Raw genomic sequence first — 23,627 nt, forward strand, 5'->3', positions numbered from 1 at the left:
TAGCAGAAAGTCGTTCCAACAAAAACCCGCTTAAAACAGGTGTGATCATTGCCTAGACAACAGTCCAATCCTAATATTTATCTTGACAGAGTAACACTGTCACACAGTGAAACATGTTGTCAGATTGTGATTGACTTCGTGCAGATAATGGGGTCAGTATATTGGTTATTGTGATCAACTGAATCCCTCAGTTCTGTATACATGGCACTGGCTACGTTGTATTCATGAACAATAAAAAGAAAGAGTGCATTGTCCCCGAAGTCTCAACTTTCAAAACACTTCTGAAGACTCGAGTTGCTCATTTATGTTTACTCTATAGGACGTTTTATTACTCCGCTACAAAAATCCCCTCTCCTTTGATAAAGATTCAATACACAGAGGCAGGATGGGTTCAGAACTTTCCATTGGGGTTGGCTGAAGTGTTTGTGTTCACTTTGAGTAATGCTTGTTGTTCTGGCACAGATGTGAAAACAGTGCAGTCAGCTCTTGTTGCTCATCGCCACGCTTTGAGATCACGCGGGTTTTTTTCCGCCGTAAAACACGATTGAAATTGTTTGACGATAGGTCTTTAAGATATCAACCAAACGATCAGTGCAAAGCATACGTAACAATTACGAACTTTCAAATTTATAGAGCGTGCGATACCGAATATGATGTCGACTGGAAAGGTTACAGAAGATGAAATACCGACATTATGTTCCTAAGCAAATAGAAAAGTGCTATTAAGCAGGTAGAAATGTTGCTTTTTGAGATCATCAAATATTGAAAACTACCGAAATAAGAGATTATTGAAACGTATAGTTGAATGTTCTGCCAGATTAATGTAACATGTTGTACAAAGCATCTTCAGAAAATTTCTCTCATTGCCATAGAAAGCACACAACTTTGATTTCATCTTGTTTGTTTTTTACCGTATAGACAAAACTTCATCACATCATCAGAAATTCGAAACGAAGTTTAACACTTCGAGGGGCCAAGGTAGAATTAACTGGGAAATTTTCCACACCATGCCGACTGATAAGGTACCAGCTAAAAACATCAAAGGCCCCGTTCAGTTGTTCAGGCTTGTTGGGAGCGATATTGCACGGCCGTGACATGGATTTTGAGCGGACAACAAATAAGAACGTAGAAAGCCACAATAGAACATACGATTCGAATACCCGATACGACTGCCTGTCAAGTCGGACAAAGAATTTGTAATTTCGAAAGAGGTCGCAATAGATACGTTAAAAACAACAACGGGAGACAATTCCACCTCCCTCCCATGGATAATAGAGAAGGAAAACAAACATTGTGCTGTCTGTAAAACGATAGTGACTCAAAGTGAACTATGTGATGGTTGTCTGTCGTAAATTATTATTATTAGTTCATTGCCCCACCATCTATAATACAACAGGCAAGGCATGTCAGAAATTAGACCATCAAAGTTGGAAAACTTTTGAGTTTCTCTGTCAGGATGCATGGACCATAGATCTTCAAACGTTGTTGGTGGTATGAATGAAAATAGGCAATGTTTTTCGCTTGTAAAATTCGACATGTCCCAAGAATACCATAAACATTTTCCCCTGAGGACACACATTTTTAAACAGCAAGTTGTACGAAAATTTGTCTTCTAAGTCAACAAGTTTTGCTCTGCAATGCCTTTACTCAGTTTGACCTAAAAAGTCATTGATTATCCCGGTGCCGTGGTCTGTCTTCAAGACGATTTTGTGAGTCAATCCGAAATGCGTCTATTCTGTTAATGTTTGTGTCATCTGTTTGATGGGCCATTCTATATTGCGACTCAATTCACTGAAATAGACCATTTTCGGAGGAAAAGTAAATGTCCTGTAAAAAAGCGACGGTATCCATTACCGATTGGCGCCACTCGAGCAAATCAGAACAGAATACTGTCGAGCAGATAGCTTCCTTAAAATGATTTGCGAGGCAGGGCTATGACCCTTGAGACTGATCGCCAAACTACATGTACGTCCCGTTTGCAATTGCGCGCGTGATTCTGCTTCATAAATTCATAATTAGCAAAAAGTCTCATTTTTGGCTATAAAAAGTCCCATAATTGAAGTTGACAGGTAAAGTAAACAGCACATCGACTGTATAAAGAAGACTTCAGAAAAGAGTGGGCAGACGGAATGAATTGAAAACATATTACATTTTTTTAGCCAATTGATCACGTGAACACCATTGAGAGACTGATTGGCTGTAATTAGATTAATAGGATTCCCCATTCACCTTAATGTTTATGTTTTGCGCCAGCTTTGCTATGAAACCGATCACGTGACAGATACAGGAGGGTAAGTTCACAAAGCATGTGATAAACTTTGTGACCCGTGTTTGTCAATGGGTTGCACGCCCTAAACCATGGCAGGAAAGTCCCCATAATGAAAAAGTCAACCCCGTTTGCTTATCAGGTTATGTAATATAGGCCTATATTTGTCAAATCTATGTTAAAGTTTTCGCAAAGAAGCACAGTTCCGGACCTGCGTTGTGTAGTGCCTGGCTGAGGGGCAGTTTTGTGAGAGAAACTTTGATATTTGATTCACTGTTTTAAGCGAACCACAGTCTTCGTTGATTATCATTCATTCGTTCAGCTCTTTTCGGTAACGTGGTTGTCAGAGATGCATAAATATGTAAATTTTTAGCAAACCAACCACTAAGATCGTTCTGCGCACATTATATTTGAAGTGGATTGTGTATGAAACAAAAAAAACAGGCACGATTTCAGTCAATGAATTGTTACACAGACAATCAGTGTTCACATCAACTTATTCAAGAGGCACGTAAGCTTACACATGGTGAGGCTGGTTGTTGTAATGGCTGACTGCCAACTGACAATCTTCTCTACTCAACCTCAAATAACCCTCTTGAACTCCCAAAGGTGAGAGGTCACGTGTTGATCACATCATTTGGGTATGCAGCAAGCAGTGATTTGACTATTGTGAACCGAATATTGTTGGCACGCGATAGTTCTGTTTCCTGCGTACGTATTACGAGATTTGAGTTACGGCAAAATACATGAGAGAAACAGAGAGAGAGAGAGAGAGAGAGAGAGAGAGAGAGAGAGAGAGATTTATGATCTATATCTAATATATATATATATATATATATATATATATATATATATATATATATATATATATAAACGTTCAACAAAGATACACGTATCACAAGTACACATTCAAAACACCCAAGCACAGAAATAGCACAGAACTCTCAAAATTCATATGTAAATTCAAAGACAACAACAAAACTACGATATCAAATGGTCAATTATCGACAGAGGCCCCCCCCCCCCCCATTCAAATAAAACCAAACGCTGCAACGTTTGCATAACAGAAAAACTCCATGTAATTTATTCAGATAGCAAATCAACCCTTAAACGAGCAGAATTCCTCTCAAAATGCAGACACCGCAGCAAATTCCTCCTCATTAATAACTGACTTGCCATTGGCCGCAACCACTTATTTGAATAAGCATACTCACCTCCAACACAATATAAACAGTTCCATTCCCGCCAAATCCTCACTCCTGATGATTGCTTAGCGCATGAAACAGCCTGTAGAGTGACAACTACAAGTTCCTAGATTCTCAGTATTACCGCCCTGCAGAAATGCATTGAGCACTATACTTTGCCTGCATTGACAAGCAAACCATTTTCGTATATATATTATATATATATATATATATATATATATATATATATATATATATATATATATATATATATATATATATATATATATAACCGCAAAGAAAAGAACCCGCCAAAAAACCATAATCAAATTCCTCACCCTCATTTTGCATAACAATAATTTCAACTTCAATGGTCAACATTATTTACAAATATTCGGTACAGCGATGGGTCAAAAGATGGCCCCAAGTTATGCAAATATTTTCATGGGCCAACTGGAATCAAAAATCTTGGCACAAACACCTCACAAACCACTTGACTGGGCTAGATTTATTGATGATGTCAATTCCATCTGGTCATGTGACCGATCAATAATTACCGCGTTCTTTACATTTATCAACGACATTCACCCTACAATCAAATTCACTATGACCGTCTCTAACACTTCTGTCCCCTTTCTTGATGTTACACAGCACGTGGACCCAGATGGTAACATAGAAACAGACCTTTACAAAAAGCCGACCGACACCAATCAATATTTGCTATTCAATTCTTCTCACCCTAGGCATACAAAAACAGGCATTCCATACGGCTTGGCGTTGCGTATCTGCCGCATCTGCTCCAAAAAGGACTGGCGGGATGTTCGCTTAAATGAGCTAAAAGCATCACTTGTTAAACGTGGCTATCCCGAAAATCTCGTAGATGATCAAATACATCGCGCCAAACAAATATCCCGTGACACCCTACTTCAGTATAAATCAAAACAAGACCAGTCACGCATACCATTAGTAACAACGTTTAATCCACACCACCCCAACATCAAACAAATTGTCAATTCCCACTTCGATATCTTACACAAATCAACTCGCTGCAAAACTGCCATTCCAAACCCACCAATAATAGCTCATAGACGAAGCCATAATCTACGAGACCTCTTGGTCCATAGCGACATACAACAGTCAAAACTTCCAGCAGGTTTCTACAAATGCGGTTCAAACAGAGGTTGCAACATCTGCAAGTACTCCAATAATGCCACGCAATTTCAAAGTCACGTAACAAACTCCGTTTACACCATCAAACATAACATTACTTGCAAATCCAAAAACCTGGTCTATCTAATCACATGCAACAGATGCAATAAACAGTATGTTGGTGAAACAAAAACAGAATTTCGCCTCAGGTTCAATAACCATCTATCTACCATAAGACTCAAAACTAACACTCCCGTCGCGATTCATTTCAACGAAAATCAACACACCATTCACGACGTTTCAATAATAGGGATTATCAAAATAAATAAACAAGATGACACGCTTCGCAAGAAAATAGAATCCATCTGGATTTCAAAACTGGGTACATTGTCACCAAACGGCCTCAACATTCTTAGCTAAAAGTAATTTAAATAACAATTGCTCACAGCGCCCTCGGACAGGCACTATAAATAACCATTACCGCCAATTTTGAATTGCCACTTTCCATCTGCGCCACACATAAACGGTAAGAATTGTCATATTCTATATCCTTTGTAAGTTTATAATTTACTCAGCCTGTAAAGTCCGTTTAGCATTTAATTAGGATCAACACTATCCTTACACTGTTCTGTATTTGTCTGTATTCTCCCTTGTAGACATCTTCAACCTGATGAAGTCCTACTTTTAGGACGAAACGTTGTATCAAAATTACCAACAGAATAAACAGAAAATATACAAGCAGATCAGTAGACGTGGCAATTTTATTCATCTACTATATATATATTTATATATAATCCCATGGTATTTTTCTCTGTTTGACGTCATCGTATACGAGTGTTTTTCGCGGAGCCGTACAACTTCGAGCCTCATCGTATACGAGTGTTTTTCGCGGAGCCGTACAACTTCGAGCCGAAGGCGAGAAGTTGTGCGGCTCCGCGAAAAACACGAGTATACGATGACGTCAAACAGAGAAAAATTCCATGGGATTATATATTTATCACATGAACAGTCTTCTTATTTTTCTTTGATGTGGATGGATCAAAATTATTGTAACAAATTGCATGATTTTTATCGCGATTTTGTGTTTTATTTACGCGGATTACTTACATTTAATGAGTAAAGCGGTCCGTCACCCAGGAGATGTGCAAATGTTTACAGGTATACTTTCATTCATAAATCCCATTAAGCTAAAAATTTGATACATGGAATGGTACCTCCACCAATCAGACATACGGATTCGGTCACGTGCGCGTGTCAATCATTGTCTCGCGCTGGAGCGATGCCAAGGCAAGTCTGCCATCGGCGGACATAGCTTTCACCGCGCTAGCGACGGATAACGATAGTATTTTGAGTTATTTAGAATATTTACAATTATATTTATAAAGCTAATGCAACGGCACGATCGAAACAGTAGTTATCATTCTTAGAGATGCTGTGGCTTTTAAAATATTACAAGTTTACGGCCTTGGCGAGCCCGAAAGTTTCAGATCGATGACACACAGTGTACGCTTGTAGTGGGCACTGCGCGTCACCGGTCGGTCTCCGCCGGTGGCCATCTCAGTCGTCAATGTTTTCTTCATACGGACTTTGATATTTGCTGTGACACATATATCCCCCGTAGGTACTTCCCAATTTTGTTACTTGACGGGAACTCTGTTCTGTTGTGAGTGTTGTCCGAGTCAACTTTCGAAATGCATCGGATTCTACAGCGCTGCACTGCAGAGTTTACGCTCTACAGGTCGACAGCTTAGGTTTGATTCCGATCGAGAAACAACGGAATAGGCTAATTTGTGTGATGAAGGAAATTTATCGTTATTCGTCGATATTTGTGCCTTCTATGTCGCTTTCCCGAAGTTTATACGGTATTCATTTATTAAGTTAAACTTTCGTTGAGGTGTATCTTTCGCGTTTATCGCCAACCGGGATCGCCAGGTACGACGTCGCTTGGCGATCGCCAGGTGGGTACGACGCGACGACGTCCACATGAGCCTTGCGCCTGGAGCCGTGGCGTTACGGTATCCTCATTCGATTCTTTGGAATAGCTAAAGCTTTAGCGACTCAAAATTTCGTTGGGCATGCCTTCTATGTTTCCGTATCTGGATTTATCGGGTCACCTTTTTGTCAAAATGCCATGAGAGCACGGTATCGATCACGACAAATCGGTCAGTGTCGCGACGTGCACGTACGAACGGTACCATTGCAGGCAAAAAGTTCCGGTTGATGACGTACAACAGCGGTAATATGGATTTCTTATCCGTGCTGGTGTACGTCACACAGGTGGAGATACGGGCCAGTTCATGTGATAAATATATATATATATATATATATATATATATATATATATATATATATATATATATATATATTATATATATATATATATTATATATATATAGCTTGGTTAGGTCGGAGTAGCATAGTCACCCTAACCATATTGTTTAAAATGAGGGTCCCTGCCCAAGTAAACAGCCTTGACCAACCAAGTTGCTTGGAAAATGGCACGCACTGCTGTTGCACTTAGTCTAGTAACGATGACGCCTGCAGCTGATCTTGGGATGTGTGAAGAGAGAACACGACGTTGACGATTTCATCTTCGTCGTATACAGCCTTTCTCCTGCAAAATGCCCATTTGTCACTCTCATACCGTCCATTGCTTAAAAATTGAATCTTTTACATTATTAAGGTAATATGCACCTCGAAAGTGAGACTCAAACTTTTGCTCAAACTTTCCTCAGTGAAACTTTCAACCATTCTCTTACCAAAGCACGAATAAAAATCAGGAGTCACCATGCAAACTTTGGTACTAGAGAGACAAATAACTTATGATTTCTCGATATTTGAAATTCAAAATGGCCGCCATCCCTGTGTTAACTCTATGGAGAAAAAATAAAATTTTCTATTTTCAAAAAACTAAGACCACGAAACTTTTCTTTCGCAGAGAGCTTCAAAATGAGCCCCCACAAGAGGTAGGTTAGAAGAAAATTGATAAAATTTGAAGGCCCGAATTTCTGTCCCCGAGGTGCGTTTTACCTTAACCGGTCCCATCTCGTTGGCACTCGTCAAATATGAGCACTGAAAGTATAGTTTCTCGTTGTTTTTGTTTTGTTGATTTATGCTTTTTGATCTGTTTTGATTGTTTGTTTTGGTTTTGTTTTGCAATTCTCTCTGTAATTTCATTAGGGTGTCCATTACATGGTAACGCAACCCATATAGCCTACTTCCGCTACTTTTTTTAACGGTTGTAATAATTTTTGTACCTTAAAATTTGAATATGAATCAGGTCAAGGAGCAAACCATATTCGGGTTCGTGAGTCAAGTTCAACCAACGATAATAAATTGCAAAAGACGATACCAGCTACAAAAGTGACAAAAATTTATTTCTTTTCGAAAGATTGGACTATTTACATTATATTACAAAAAAAATTATGCAGTAGTCATATTACTTTATGGGCGACATTATTATACGGCAGGATAAATTCTATCATAAAGCGACACATCAAATTATGATTGTGTTTTTTTCAGAGGTCGCACGGAACTTTGAACTGCGACTACATACGATATTGTATATTGCCCCAAATCGTCATCTACAAAATACCACAATCTTTTAAAAAATTGATGTTACTCTAAAGTATGCAGCAAAAGTACATTTTCGGTTTTTGACAAAAAAAAATATATAATCTGTAAAAGTTTTCATAATGAGTCTGCAGTACCATTGACCAAGCTATTAGTCGGTTTCTGGTCACCTTCTTTCTTAAAATAATATTTTCTACACATTTTAGAGGAACAAAGTCGCTGGATATGGCGATTTCAAGTCACGGAAAAATACCTCTTAATAACACGGTATGTCACGATATTGCTTGTGTCAGATAAGGGGTCACTGTAATCTATTCTAGAGATTTTCATTTAATTTCTTGTAGTCACCAGAATAACTGTCCATAAATTGCTTTTTCGTGAGTTCAGTTCTGTTTTAAACAAGACAAAATTGACGAAAACATCAAAATACAACGACCTTTTCAAAATCTCTTCAAGTCAAAGCACCGTCACGATATGACGACTATTTTTGAATGTAAGATTAACGTCCATGTTTCTAACAGTGAATTCACGTTGCATGTCTTAGAGACTGGGCTTTGAAAATGATTACTGAAAATAGTGCCGTAACTTTTACCGCCTTCACATGAAGTAAATTGGCGGAAGATTAAATACTGATTTTAGGAGTGTATACTCTTCCAAAAGGCTCATGATTCTCAGTACTAAAAAACGTTTAATAACGTCATCAAAATATTTAAAAAGTATGAAAGTTTGTATATAAAATTAGTATCGTCTTCTTAACAAAAGACAACAGATAGACTAGACAAATACATAGACTAATGTTTGGCAATTATTATACAACGAAACTGACAAATAATGACGCTTTTTCTGACCTGGTACAAGTATATTATTGGCACTTTGATTCGACGGAGGAATTACCACTCAAGTTCACTGTCCATTTCTATTGGTATGAAATCAGCCATTTAATATCTGGTATATTTTGACTTGTTTTCTTTCACATTATTGAACACGTCCTGCTTGTCGCTTTATTGCTGTTGGCGGCATTGGAAACATGTTCGACAGCACCATCTGGTGTATTCCCTTCCTCAGTTTTATTCAAATCGTTCTGCTTTCTGAAAATTTCTCCGTTCTCCTCTTGTTTTATCTTTCCTCTTTGGTTATTGTCTTCCTTGTTGCTATGGGGACGCTCTTCCCTCGGACTCGAGCGCTTAGTTTCTGTGTCATCGTCTGCCTCCTTTCTGATTCGCTCTTTGCGCTTGTCGTCAAATTCGCGTCGGCGGTACTTGTTGTCAGTCGAATAGTCGCTGTCGTAGTCGCTTTCGGAACCGGAGAAGTCACTACCACTAGAATACGATTCGGAACCGGAATAAGAACCGTCAGTAAACGACTCCGAATATGACGATCCTGAAGTATAGGATTCGCTGTCGTCGGTGTATTCTGACCCCGATCGCGTGTCGGAATACGATCCACTACTTTCAGTGTCGCTGTCGCTTCCTGAATCCGAACCACTACTATACGAAGAAGAACCTGATTCCGAATCGGATCCAGATTTTGACTTCGAACCAGTGCTGTCTTTCTGTTGGACAATTTCAACATTTTCTGATTTTGATTCGTTTGCGGCATTGGCTTCCGTGGTTGACCATGCGCTGACTGTGGATTCTGAATCGTAATCATCGGCCATTTTCGATCTCCTGCGTTCATTCAACTTGGAAGCGTCTTCGACAACCGAAAATTTAACTTCATTCCTATTTTCGACCGAGCATCCATCTGCCGTCCGGTTAACGTTGCGCTCATCACCAGCGCTTTCCCACCAACGATTCTCAGTCATCGGTTGGGACGGTTCGGCTGATTCCGCCTCCAAGCCGTCATAAGAAGAGTTGCTCTTCAGAATCCCTCTTTGAACAGTGTAAGTTTCCCCAATTCCGTCCGCTGCTTTCCTATCGTCTGTCAGAACAGAAGAGCTGTGTTCCTCGGTGTATTCTTGGTACTCTTGGCCGTGCATGAACTTCGTCTTCCTGCTCGAACTTGTCTTCTCCGTATTCGGTTCCGAACTGTCCACATATCTGTCTTTCTTCGAGCCTCGTTTCTTCGACTTCCGCTTATCTCTCGTTTTCTCGCCCCTCTCTACATCATCACCGTCGTCTTTGCCATCACCGCTGTCCTCCCGTTTCTCTCTTCTGCCAATGATAGGTGATTTTCTATGTCTACGGCGAGATGACTCCTGTCGTTGTCGTTCATTTTCATCACGGGTATCTGCAATTTTTCCCGCTATCTCCCTACCTCCCTTTCCATAATCTTTTTCTTCGTCTTTATGAATATCTTTCTGTTTTCTTTCTCTCTTCCTCTCTTCTTTAGATTCTCTAGAAGACCTTTCCGTCTCGTCACTTCTCTTTTCATCAGCATCTTTTCTCGATTTCCCAGACTTCTCTCGCTCACCTCCTTTCTGCTTAGAATGTCCATCTTTCAAACGTTCTTCAAGAGCGTGGTCGTCCTTCCCTCTTTCCTTCGACTTTCTGACCTTCTTTTGCTTCTCCTTGCGTTTTTCGTTCTGGTTTTCCTCCTTACCGTGCGTGTAAGATTCCAACACGACAGCCTCTCCACTTGACGTAGAACTCTTTCTCCGATCCCGATCACCGCTCTCCATGGTCACGGCCCTGACGTAAGCTTCGTAAGTTTCTTGGCAAATTTCATTGTCGTTTCCGTCTCGCTCTTTGACCTTCGACTTCTTTGACTTTTTCTTCTTTTTCGGGGCCTGTGTTTCCACGGCAACCACGACAGCGTCCTCGTTTTCACTGTCCATCTTAAATATTGCTCACCTGGTCAAGTCGATGAAAGTCCTGAATGCCTATACACTGAGCGTGGGTTCAGAATGCGGCCTCACTGTTGACAGCGCACGACAAGTACAATCTTTATCTGTTGGATCGAAAAAAAGAGAGTAAGGAGTGAGTGTGAGACTGCAAACACTTGACAAATTACAGAGAAGTCTAGCGGCGTTGGAATTCAACAGAAAACACACACACTTTGTATCAATGGTGATCAAGTCTGTAACGGTGCTGTCGTTGTTTGACGGGTAGCTTTCCCGCGCTGTTTTTTGCTATGTGTCGACACAGAGCAGGATATGAACACATTGGCGCGTAAATATTGGCATGGTCGTTATTACGCACCAAGTGGCGTGGTTTTCATAACATTTAAGGATTAAAGAGGTTAAAATGACGGTGTTGTTAAAAGTCAACCAGCCGTTAAAAAGGTGATTCATTGGCATCGGGAACACGATCACATTATAACACACACACACACTATACTGGACTCACAGGTATTGTAGCGAACTATGCAAGTGTCAACCACAGACAAGGAGTCTGCAAGTCAGCGTATCAACTTTGGCGAACTATCCTGAAGTTTGAGCTGACGAAGTATGCGCGATTCATGATCCTATGGCGTTCAGCGTTACGGCACTCCACATTTCACGTACCAGTGAACTTAACGACTGACCGAGAAATCAGTGCCCCGGCTTACATAATCCGTCAAATAGTGATGAATCAGGGTCTGCGGTGTTGTAGTATTGTGATGCTTTAAACTCTAACAAGAGACTCGAAAGAGAATCAATATTTATGCAGCGTGGTGTACTAAGAGAACAAAGCCCTTTCCAAAGTCACACGACATGTCCTGTATTCTGTTGAAGATATGCAGTGCAGTTGTCTTTTATTTGTCCCATGAGCCGTCGAAATTGGTTCCTGATCTATAAAAGCGGTCTGAATATTCGAAATATGGCTATTTGAAAAAAAAGACAAATAAGTTTGACGTTTTTCTTCGAAGCTCGAGTGAAATTTCAAGTTGAATCAACAGGTGGTTCCAATGCAATCATATTCAGTTCCCGGTGAGTGAACTTTGGAGCCAGTCAGACTTTCTCTGGCGACCGATAGTTAAAGGATCAATGTTTGTTTGTTATGGGTGTTATAAATGTCAACTGAAAAACATGCGGCCCTTGCAAATCAGCTCATTAGATTTACCTTTTAGGTTTATACAACAGGTTGAACTCTAGCTGAATGGTTCACTTCAGATTGATGTTGAGAGCCAAAGACATAAAAGCTATATACATTCTGGTTTGAAGAAACACGGAATAAAATGATCTTATTGCATCCAAAGGCTATCTGCTCAGCCAAAACGCATTGGGGTTCGAAGAAAATTACCCGGGAATATGCAGACTGACATTTGCCACAGGGGAGATCCATTGTGGGTCTGAACCCAGAGTTACTGACAATATCAGAGGTGTGGGCCTCTCCACTAAATCAACGGCGTGCAATGCAATAAATGGCGCTGGCGAAAAGCATACCTGTAGTATGTATGTAATATCATTCACTCTCCAGACTGCGATATATTTACAGTACAATGGGTACACCATAGTTGGCCGGAGATATTGCAATCGATATTTTCGTCATAATACTATTTGACTTACATCTACAAAATCCTGATATAACGCCAAATAGGCTGGCAATTTCTGTTCGGGCTCAGGTTTACCATTAACGTCAATTGTACCCCTGGTTAGTTCACAAGTCGGCGGGAAAACTGTGAACAATTATCCATAGATTTTGATAAAAAGCGTTGGGTGGAGCGGTCACTGTGAAAGAAAATAGGGTCAGCGTCTTGACATGTATTGCGATTTAAAGTACGTCGCAAAAGTTCACACTGCGGACATCGGGCTCGAAATGCTACGGAAAAAACACGCATATCCGACAAAAAATAAATTGTTTACCAAAAATTTTATGGCCGATTTCAAAATTATGGTCCAGGTGTGCATTAACTGCCTGTTGCAGTTTAGTTCGCACTGTCTGTGACGAAACGAGCGAGTAGTGTGTAAAATGTGTTGTTTTATCAGGTCAACATTCACAAGTATTTCCCATGTCAGCCCTGACCACTGTGTTTTATTTGAAATTTTAAGATATACGTAGTAATTACAATTTCAGGTTTGGCTGGATGCGTGTAATTTTGCAGTCAATTGAGCGTGTGTGACCGTACTTTATGGATGGTTTTTTTTTTATAAGAAACACACAAAGAGATCAATTTGCGCTAATTGTCGGGCAAATTACCCCTAATAATTTCTGGTTGAAACGTATCTTATCCTCTAGTAAAAGCTTTCAACAGGTCAGGATACTAGGGAAGCTGAAATTACAAAACAAATATTTTATCAGTGACAGAGGCTGTCGAAAATGTCATATCGTCTATTAGGGTGCAAGACGACAATGTTTTTAAGATGACATCTAGCGACTATTTTAGACGCTTTCGACACATTTGACGGAGTTCAAGTAGCACACACAATACTGGCTCGACGGATTTTCGTGTAGGCGATCGATCAACAATCCAATACACATCCTCTTTAAAATTCTGTGCACGTATTTGCGTTCACCGCCACCTTTACCGTTCGACCCAGAATTTATGAACACGAAACACGCAGACGACACCAAAGTGTCGTTTGGCCACCTGGCGATGAAGCAATTTGAACACGTAAACAAACTATACGTGACGACGTGAATCGGAGCCGGCGATTGGTCGGTTGGTCGATTGGTCACGGCTGATTTCATTTCAGTGAATGCCAGCGTACCTATCTTTCTATATAAAAGTACACACCTACCTTCCTTCAAAAAAAATAATTATTTTGCCGCAGCGTCTCTCCAGGGATCACAGTTGGCCTTAGACGTCTGACGGTCTCGTGTTCTAACAGTTATATTACAAAATAATTCCATCCTGGTTCCCAAACCCAAAAGATACCTTTTACAATTACTGTCTCTATACGTTGTGCTGTTACGTGCTCTGTCCACGCTTTAGGCTGTCATTTCCACTCAGCATAATCTGCATCCCCGTGACCGACAGCGAAACATGCTGCCAACGCAGAAGAGGAACGGAAACACTCATTCTCAGAGACCGTAGAAGGCGATCGCGACAGAGGGGTGTATATAAACAGCGTGACAGTACTGCAGGCACAACTGTGACCCTAACGACGCGCGCGCGTAGGTATTAGTCACTTGGCATTACGTAATATATACTGAAGATTAAATTTGATTGAGTGGTATAGTACATGTTGATCGTCTATTGCGCTTTTCAAGCGCATACATTAGTCACTGTCTCATCAGAATTGAGTTCACATCGATTAATGCCCGGATGATTAATTTATTTGTCGTCGGTTTGTTACCATGGGAACCAATACATCTTGCGCAAATCGATATCTCGTTTGCCGTGAATACAGCTAATTGTTATCTGACAGAATTCACTCAACTTGATCTCAATTGCGAAAGATGCAGATGATAAGTTGGGTCGATAATTATAGCATATGTGATCGACTGTGGGGTGGGGAGACAGAAGGGAGGGGAGGGCGAGAGAAAGACAGACAGGCAGACGGACAGGTACAGTAACAGAGTGACAAGCAAATAATTATTCAAACCAGATTGAAAGTGTATTTCCATAGCAAGCCATGAATGCATACATCTTTTTCACAGATGTTATAACAAACCTTCGGACATCTTTCAACATTAATTGCATTGGCTTCCGGCGAAGGAAGACAAACAAATTAAGAGTGAACTGATGGCTTATTTGAACTTCATCGCCAAGGCCATTTCATTGCATGGCGACCGACGTAATGATATATATCATGGATAAAGAACATTGCGCGATACGAAGTAACCATGGATACCACGGAAAGATCTAAATTGATCTTTTGTCCTATTTTATTGTCACTATTCCTCATGCAATTCATCTTAATTATCGAGTTGTCTGCACACTTCTCGTAGAATCGATATGAGCTGTTGATATAATACACGCTGACTACAGGTTGGCTATTTAGCATACCGACTGCTAACATTTCATGATTAATCATCTGGTATATTTAACACAGAATATTTATACACCTGTCCCTAGTTTTTCAAGTGAAAATTGCACCATTTTTCGCAAACTTCCATCTTACAAGATTTACACCTGTTTTGCAACAGATACAAAATAAATATGTAAGTTGAACAAGCGTCTAATTAGACTTGGTTCAATTCGGTGAATTTCTAAAAAAATTAAATCATTTGCAATATTTTATCTTGTGTCTCACCTATTTCATACAATATCATTAATATTCTTGTGTCGTTTTTATCTCTTTTACATCATCCGTAAAACAACGGCGTAGAGAATTTACAGAGTCGCTTGGAACATTTGATCGATGTTGCTCGTAAAAGTACCTATAGCTTCAGGCTTTAGTCCGATACTCAGTGAATAAGCTGCGTAAGCAACAACGCCAAGCGTTTTGTAAATTTCAAATTTGTATTTATAACCCGCCACTCTGTTAATAGGCATGGGAAGAAAACCAATGGCATCTACACGCAAATTACCTAAATGCAATGTTTGAATAATCGATATAGTTTCTTGTAAGAGAAATATTTATTACACTCATAATGATAAATAGGTCGATGTATAGTTTTCTTACTATTCCCCGTTGTCGCGGGAATAGAGGAACACAATATAATTTACATCGGAAATCGTTCCGTTGTATGTATGCATTGTGCATAACACACTGTTGATATCCTCCTTGATCTGGTATTCAGAATGAAAGGGAAGCTATGGATGCTTCCGAGCAGGCAATTAAAGCTCCCTAGGCGTCAAATCAAAGGACGGTAGAGTCGTTACGGTGGATGAAAGAACGCCAAGGAACTTGAACAAATTTCATACTCAGCAGAATCACGGTGACGTTTATCATTCCAATGTGGCAATAGTCGACAAATAAACTTTATCCGAAATACTCCGGAAAATGTTCAAAAAGCATTTCATCTCGCTAACCATGCAAGAAAGCGGAAACCCATCGCGTTCGCAAATTGAATGTCTAAATTTGTGTTCTACTACCCTATATTCCGGAGACTCACACACGTGTTTAGTTTGTTCGCCATTTTCGACCCGGGACCTTCTGTGCTTTCTGTGATAATTTGTAAAAGTTTTCAACAGTCTGCCTTGTTAGGATAAAACCCGAATAAACGTGAACGGAATCAGTCCCTTCCTAACCAAGGGAATTTTTATCTTAGTTACTTAAAAACAAATCGTTTCCCTTTGGAACAAATACTTACAGTATAATGCCAAACCTGGCTACGTTTATGCACATTGAATTCCAAAAATCACTGAACAATTCTACTATGTGCTAGGTGTTTCCTGCTAGCTGCTACAATGGCTGACTTGTTGCTGCGAGGGATACATTGTAAAGAAAAGCCGAAGAAATTCCGAGGATTGCAGAATAGAGGCAAAAAAAAAAACGAAAATAAAGCAAATACTGATAACAATTGCAAATCAAGGGAATAAACCTGCAGGGATGCTGACATGTATTAGGTACCACGAAGCTTAGAAACCATCCATTATGGCCGCACCAACATATGCGTGTCAAGAGAGTGCTGTGCCTTCAGCCTCGAAGTTAATGGGGGTCCGTGTATCGCACTGAGACGAATCAATGGGAAGGACTGAACTAGTTAAGGTGGAGCTTACGAACCATCAATTATCGACCACACCCGAGTGTTCTAGGTGTGAAGAGAGTGCTATGCCTTCGGCCTCGAACTTCACGGGGGGTTTCACCCTGCCGTGTATCGCACTGAGGCGAATCAATGGGGAGGTCTGTTAGGTTTGAGTAAACTGACTGACGTGGCGCAGTGAGGGAACAAAGCCGGTGTCCTGACTGTGACCGTAACTGGCAAATAAATAGGGTCGGTCGATCGCAGTCCGTCCCGTGGGTTTGTCAATCGTATAGGCCCTCTGATTGTTGGTAGATGGGACAGGTCGACATATGAATTTGATGAGAGGACACAATTACCAGACAAATTAAACTGGTACATTTTTGGGCAGATCTAAAAATTAATTGAATGAATAACTTCACGCACTTGGAAAGAGTGCCTTGTATACTAGTGGAGCGATGAATCTGTGGATTTTTGAATGATGGATCGGGACACACAGGCGCACGGCTGTTCGAGTAAAAAAATCAGACGGTTTGTCAGGACCTTTTGATAGGGATGCTTGACACACCAAGCTTTGGGATGGTATTTTTTTCTCTTCTTTGAAAAATGCATTGAAAAACAGCAGAGCGTAAAGTAATTGGTAGAATAGCCTGCCTGTACTAGCAATCTTATTGGTAGAAATAAAGATGATAAATCTACATAGAGTAGAATGTCAGTACCTCATTGGTAGATATTAAGGTGGTAAATGTACATACACTTGAAGGTAAATAACGAGAATCTTTAAGGGTAAGGCTCATTATAATGCATTTGCGTGTGTATTCCAAAGAATTCGCAATCCAGTAAATTTTGATGATCAGTGGAGGCGTAGTCCTTCAAGTTCAGCCCTCGAAGTCCAGTAAATGTAGGGGTCATTGGGCGCTATTTGACCTTGAACTTCACGATAGCTTTTAAATTAGTAAACACAGGGAAAACAAGACGAGATGTCATATTTGTTAAAAAAATATATCCCCTATGCACGATCACAAGCTCACGCATTGAACGGAGGATAGTCGAACAAGCTATGGATTTATGTTAAACAACTTTGCCGAACCATTTCTTTATAGCGTCGCGGGTTGAATTTTCATTTACCGGATGATATTCGATTTTAAAAGGCGTATAACAATTCACAGTGTCCCGAGTACACGGTAGTCATTGCCATATACTTCTGCCGTATGGTGTACTAGAATTCAAATCCCGTCATTATAGGATACCAACACACATTGTATCAAATTAAGCCTATGTTAAATAATCCGAAATACTTTAGTAAGACACACAATGATGGAACTAAATCGATACCTGAAGTAGTGGGCTCCTTTGTTGCCATGGTTCATATGTACTCTCTACAGACATGATCTGCGGTCTGGAACGCTAATATACAATCCAGTACACCCTCCACAGGCTGCTATACTTATCTACAAACTCATTGTTTGCCGTCCACTTCACTTGTGGGGTTTTGTTTGCTTGAAGAAACACAATAATTGAAACTAGGCGTATTTTCTTTATGTCTTTATTCAATTCACCCTATTCAGCTCGTTTTAATACTCCCGGTAGCTATAAACCACGGACTATTATCACTGGTAAAAGCTTAAGTACATACGGCATACACATCACGGCTTTTCTCTCAGATGACCGCCGGTGTTTAGGGACTGAACTTTAATGACACGGGGACAGTGCATTTGATCATATGGCGTCCGCGGTACACACTGTCAGCGTTGTTAAGCTCTCGTGTTAGCCGACCACATCCAAACAATAAGATACCGAAGAATGGGCGAAGAAGATGATCATCATATCTAGCTTACATTTCTGATTCAATCGTTGCAGGACAACGATAGATATTCGATGACTTGGTGTTAAAACTCCATTTGTAAAACTACTTATTATGTTTTCGATACAATTTCCAACAACAACGTCATTTGACGATAAAACTGGTAAAGACGGCTTGACCAGCAGGGATAGTTTGAAAGCTTACAGTCGGATCACAGTGAGTCGAGACAGACAGACAGACTCTTGAACTTTTTTAACTGGTGAACTAAAACACAAAGTTGAGTTTTCGTGCCGAAAAATAACGGAAATTTACAAGTGTCCACACGCTACAGGATGTACAGGGTCAGTATAGGCCTACTTTAAAAATTTATCAGTATGACGCCGCAGAAATATTTAGCGGCGTATTTTCCTTACACTGTCTCTTAAAAGATCCAGGTTTGGGTCTGTAGTGCCTGTTATTTGCCGAGTACTGAGTAATGTATTTTTACTACTTCAACACCGATGCTACTCTGACGTCACGCTGTTGTTGAGGAGTGGCGTTCCTCCCTCAACACGTCTCCCTCAATCTTAGCTCTCTGGATTTTACGATTCTTAACAATCGTCCATGTCTGTTATCATCACGCGTAATGGTAGACTGCTGAAAATCTGGTCCTTAGACATCTGTCTTGCGAAACAAAACCCAAATCACGGGCGGAAAAAAGGACAAATAAACAAATAAAAAGCGAATTGTATGTCTCCAATTCTTATTCATTTCAATGGATCTTTCTCATGTCTAGCATTCGCTGGAGAAAACTGGACACTTTGTTGACATATGATTAGACACCCGGGGAAAAATAATCAGCTGACAATACTATGCGTCGCTCATTTTCAAAGCGGAGGTCATACCTTATAAAAGATATAAAATTTGCAACGTTAGTATAATCTTTGTAATAAAGCAAGGGCAGTGGTGTGATGTCCGTTTCACATTGGGACTCTGGGCTGTAGCAATGAGAGTTCCACCTATACAGTTAAAGGGACAAAGTCGGCCATTTTTCATGAATTTTGTTTGATACGAGATACTACTTATATTGTTTGACATGTTGAAAGATACTGAATAAACTGGTGACCATGCATATATTCCACCCCGGTTTTAGACAAATTAAATGAAACCATGGCGAAAAAAAATTAATGGTCATGACCATTAATTCATTTTCGCGATGGTTTCATGTATCGTGTCTAAAACCTGGGTCGAATATATGCATGGTCATCCATTTTATTCAGTATCTTTCAACATGTCAAACAATATAAGTAGTATCTCGTATCAAACAAAATTCATGAAAAAATGGGCGACTGTGTCCCTTTAAAGTGATTTTAAAGAACACAGGAGCTGAGCAACTATCGTTTTGTACAAATGCATGCCTTCACCAGTTAATTCTCATTTCTTGCAGTGCTTGACAAACAGATATCTAAAATGACATTTCCTTTCCCGAAATACAATATGGCGGCTAATCGAACAAAAGTGAAATTTACGAAGCTGCTGTTTATTTTGGAAATTTACTTAATACCACAGTAAGATGGCCATGAATTTTGTCAGCATTTGCTACACGATTCTCGGTCAATGGAACAAAACAATATTTTATGTTTTGGAGTGACAGGCAACAGGCAGTCGTCTTCATCTGGGTCAAAGGTTCATTTAATTTGCTGAAAGCTAAGAATTGTGTCAAGGAGTGATCCATTATTCCAGCATCACAATCCCATGAAACCTATCCCTTTTAAGAAGACAGACGACCTGCTACCGCGACGCCCTCCGGGGACCAGCTTTCATTACCAGGGAAACGGCATGGCAGTTACGGTTGGTCGCACACGGAGGGGGCCCGGAAGTCTAAATATTTTGCTGCCATAGCAACAGCGTCCAATGTAGGATTGAACAACAGTGTGAAATTTTAGATAAGGGAAGCTTCAAGGTGAAAGTGAACACAACACAAAAGTGAGAAAAATAGCAGAAACACGTGATAGTCAATAAAACTTGCTTACAAGGACAGGAAAGTATACGTTATTTCGTAAGTAAGTGAGCAATTCGCCATTACAGTCAGACTCTGGAATTTTGTAATTTTAATTCTGACTCAAACTGAACCCAGAAACGCTAGAAAAATAGAAAAAATCCTCGCCAATTTCCGGTACTTATCATTACGGTGGTGGGCATGGCAAAGGTAATGGTTTCCCAATAGCATGCAAAAAAAAAGTAGTGCAAGACCTTTAGATTGTAGATTTGACAACGAAAATACTGTAAAACATTTGCCCATCAATCGTCATTAGTCTGTAAACGCGACCGACAATAATGCAGTTGTTGCCTTGTTTGATGAAATTAAATCTATTTCTAATGGCTCCTGGGGAATATGCAAATAGAAGTGCACATAGGCTATGGTTCAAGATCAAACAACATTAAGGTGTGCGCTCCGAAGCACAGCAATTCGGCCCTGTCACCATGACTCAAAGCTGGATTTTGCAGTTGCGTGCAAAGTGACTGAGTATAGATTTCGGAACATCTTTGAAACTAGGAAGCCTTAGTCCGTATCAGCCGGCTAACCAGTAAATTTAATTGCTATTTTCCAAGCATTCTCGTTATCGCTTTCATCTTGTGATCGTAAGTCCTATATATTTAATATTTTACGCTGAAATTGCACTTTTTTATTTCGGGTTTTTCCTTTTAAAACTGATCCAAAATATGGTATTTTGAAGGGAGAAGCTATCCTATACGGATTCATACAACTCTTTCAAAATGCGTCCCCGTGTCATCTATACATATATGTTTACTTGAATTACATCGTACTTCACAGTCCAAAATGTGCATGTTTCCACCAAGCACGACGTATAAAGAAATCAGCAAACGCAAGAACAAATAATAACAAATTATAAGCGTAAATATCGAAATTTAGGGACTAAATAACTGTACATGTAGACGGATGAATGGAGCGTTACTCTGCTTGCAACACTTAGAACAGTCATACGATATCAACCTCCGTACTTGTACCTGTGACCATGACCGGCGGCAAAAAAAAAATTGAAGAAAAGTCTTTGCTTTTGTAGGTAGGATGCCTTGATGCATTATTGAAAATAAGTGGTTGTTTTTGACACAACATATGCAAATAATCATTCGCTATGGTAAATCTGATTTCAAGATCTCCATCAGGCGGGCGTTTCTTTAGCAACCGTTCTTAATGCCGCGCTGATATAAAAGTGCGAAGGACAGCGTTTCAATGTTTATCGTTGAATTGCTCTCCAAATAGAACGGAGAAATATTTCGTAGATTTGTGTTTCCCTACATGCGATTGCTGTATATTTATTTCCATAGTAGACTCTTTTGAATGTGTCTGTTAGATATTGACTAAATTGGGAAGACGTTTTTGTAACCAACAAAGTTATCAAAAATTTTGAATAAAAATTACAATTCATTTATCAATCAATCATTCAAACAAAAATAATCAATCAAGATTTTAGCAGCAGAGCGTTACAGATAATACCTCACTTCATTTATAACGTAATTATATCTGTTACTTAAGTTTCATGCATATAGCAATTACTGGCTGTATGAAAGTAATATTAATATATATATATATATATATATATATATATATATATATATATATATATATATATATATATATATTATATATATATATATATATATATTAGTGTGCCAATGTGCGTAAAATGACTCTAGCCGGAAAGCTATGCCTTTTGAAACACACATTAGAATTTTGATTCAGATTATAAATCCTCTTTCAGCTGTTGCCACGATGTTGGTTTTATGATCGGTGCTGTACTCGAAAGACTTCCTTCCGAAGGGCACGTGTTCTTTGAATTTCCATCGCCCCGGTCAATGAATGTGAAACCTTTGTATCAAGCGGTTGAAATCTCAAGCAACTGCAATTTCAGTTCAGTTCAGACCGATCTCACGGACGTGGTGCCGGATGATCGCTTTGTTAAGACCTCGTCATCAACTTTCGCCGGCTTACTCCGTGTGCATTTGTAATTGAGAGAGATATAAAGAACGCGGAAAACATATTAGCCGGGATGAAATTTGATCCTGCCGGCGGATGCAGTATACGATGATGCAAATGATGGGATCACAGTAGTTTCGACAGAAAAGATGGCATTTACAAGGCCAGCATTTATGAAAAAATAATCGTAGATAGAATGTACATCAATAAATTGTTTCGCAGGTACGGCTTGTATATTCATGTTGCATCTTAAAACGAACTTTCGATCCTTAGAAAATAAGGCAAAAGCATAGTTACGTTCAAGATTTAGCAGACTGGTAAACGTGTGATACACAGGCTATAATTTGAGATGAGAAGTACACGTTAGTTTTGACAACCGTAACCTTAAATCCCAATAATATAGTTATTTCGAGGTGTAAAAGTACCGCAATGTGTGTTACATCAACTTATCAGTAGTTCAAAACAGGATAGGCGTCTGTAAATGCATTTTGTATCGCGAAAAGGGGCGGACACTTTTCGAAATTTGTTAAACTGTGTCGGCTAGAAGTTTAATAGAATAAAATTATATAGGAAATACACATGGAACAAAACCCTTGCAATGCTAGGCGTAAGCGAGGCAGTGCGTGTAGTATGTTGTTGTCGCCTTACCGGGGTCGAGGTGAGTCAGAAAAAAAACAGTTGCTTTTGTTCACAATCACATTAATTACATGGACATAAATCAAGCACGCCTCATACACATTACGTGTGAAATGAAATGGGGGATGTTAGACTGGTGTGAATATCCGGCAAACAACTCTGCTGAAACCGAAAATATGAATCGTTTCCCGTTGCCATGAGCTATCTACAGGTGATTTTTATACCAACGCTAGCCCAAGTCAATAAAATTAGACCCACCTGCCACTTAATTATGCGGAAACAATTCAACGGCGGACTCGATTCACCGAGACATATCGTTGGCGAGGACTCGACACGAAACAGCCCAGCAGACCTTTCACTCTCAGCCGCACTCTACACACTGACTCGCAAACCAGAATGACAACGTAGTTTTCTCCAAACTCCTACATACAAGGCTCCCTAGACACATAGGGATGTGCAATTGTGAAAAGTCGTCCAAGCGATTCAAATTGCTCATACAAGACCTCAAGGTGTACATCCTTTGAGATTCGAAGGGATCTTTTAGCAGCTATTGAAGATAACAAAAACACGGATCTGACAACATAAACTCCAAATGACAAAG

At 39.8% G+C, this 23,627-nt stretch overlaps 1 protein-coding gene across 3 annotated transcripts; it reads right to left on the reverse strand.

The window, feature by feature from the left end:
* Positions 1-7,954: 7,954 nt before the first annotated feature.
* LOC139137401 (uncharacterized) lies at positions 7,955-23,426 on the reverse strand. Of its 3 annotated transcripts, none has more exons than XM_070705462.1 (2): positions 23,285-23,426; positions 7,955-11,061 (listed from the first exon to the last, which is right to left on the reverse strand). In XM_070705462.1, the coding sequence occupies exon 2, from the start codon at positions 10,946-10,948 to the stop codon at positions 9,143-9,145; it is 1,806 nt and encodes a 601-aa protein (XP_070561563.1). In that variant the 5' UTR covers positions 10,949-11,061; positions 23,285-23,426; the 3' UTR covers positions 7,955-9,142. The 3 variants fall into 3 exon arrangements, with proteins under 3 accessions (XP_070561563.1, XP_070561564.1, XP_070561565.1); XM_070705463.1 differs by lacking the exon at positions 23,285-23,426 and adding an exon at positions 12,602-12,747 and having other exon boundaries at positions 7,961-11,061; XM_070705464.1 differs by lacking the exon at positions 23,285-23,426 and adding an exon at positions 11,460-11,526 and having other exon boundaries at positions 7,961-11,061.
* Between the last annotated feature and the right edge of the window lie 201 nt (positions 23,427-23,627).

This window comes from Ptychodera flava, chromosome 7 (assembly GCF_041260155.1).
Source record: "Ptychodera flava strain L36383 chromosome 7, AS_Pfla_20210202, whole genome shotgun sequence".
NCBI classification, from domain to species: Eukaryota; Metazoa; Hemichordata; class Enteropneusta; family Ptychoderidae; genus Ptychodera; species Ptychodera flava.

Coding starts and splice junctions, on each gene's coding strand:
- LOC139137401 (XM_070705462.1), bottom strand. CDS start 10,948: ATGGACAGTGAAAACGAGGACGCTGTCGTGGTTGCCGTGGAAACACAG.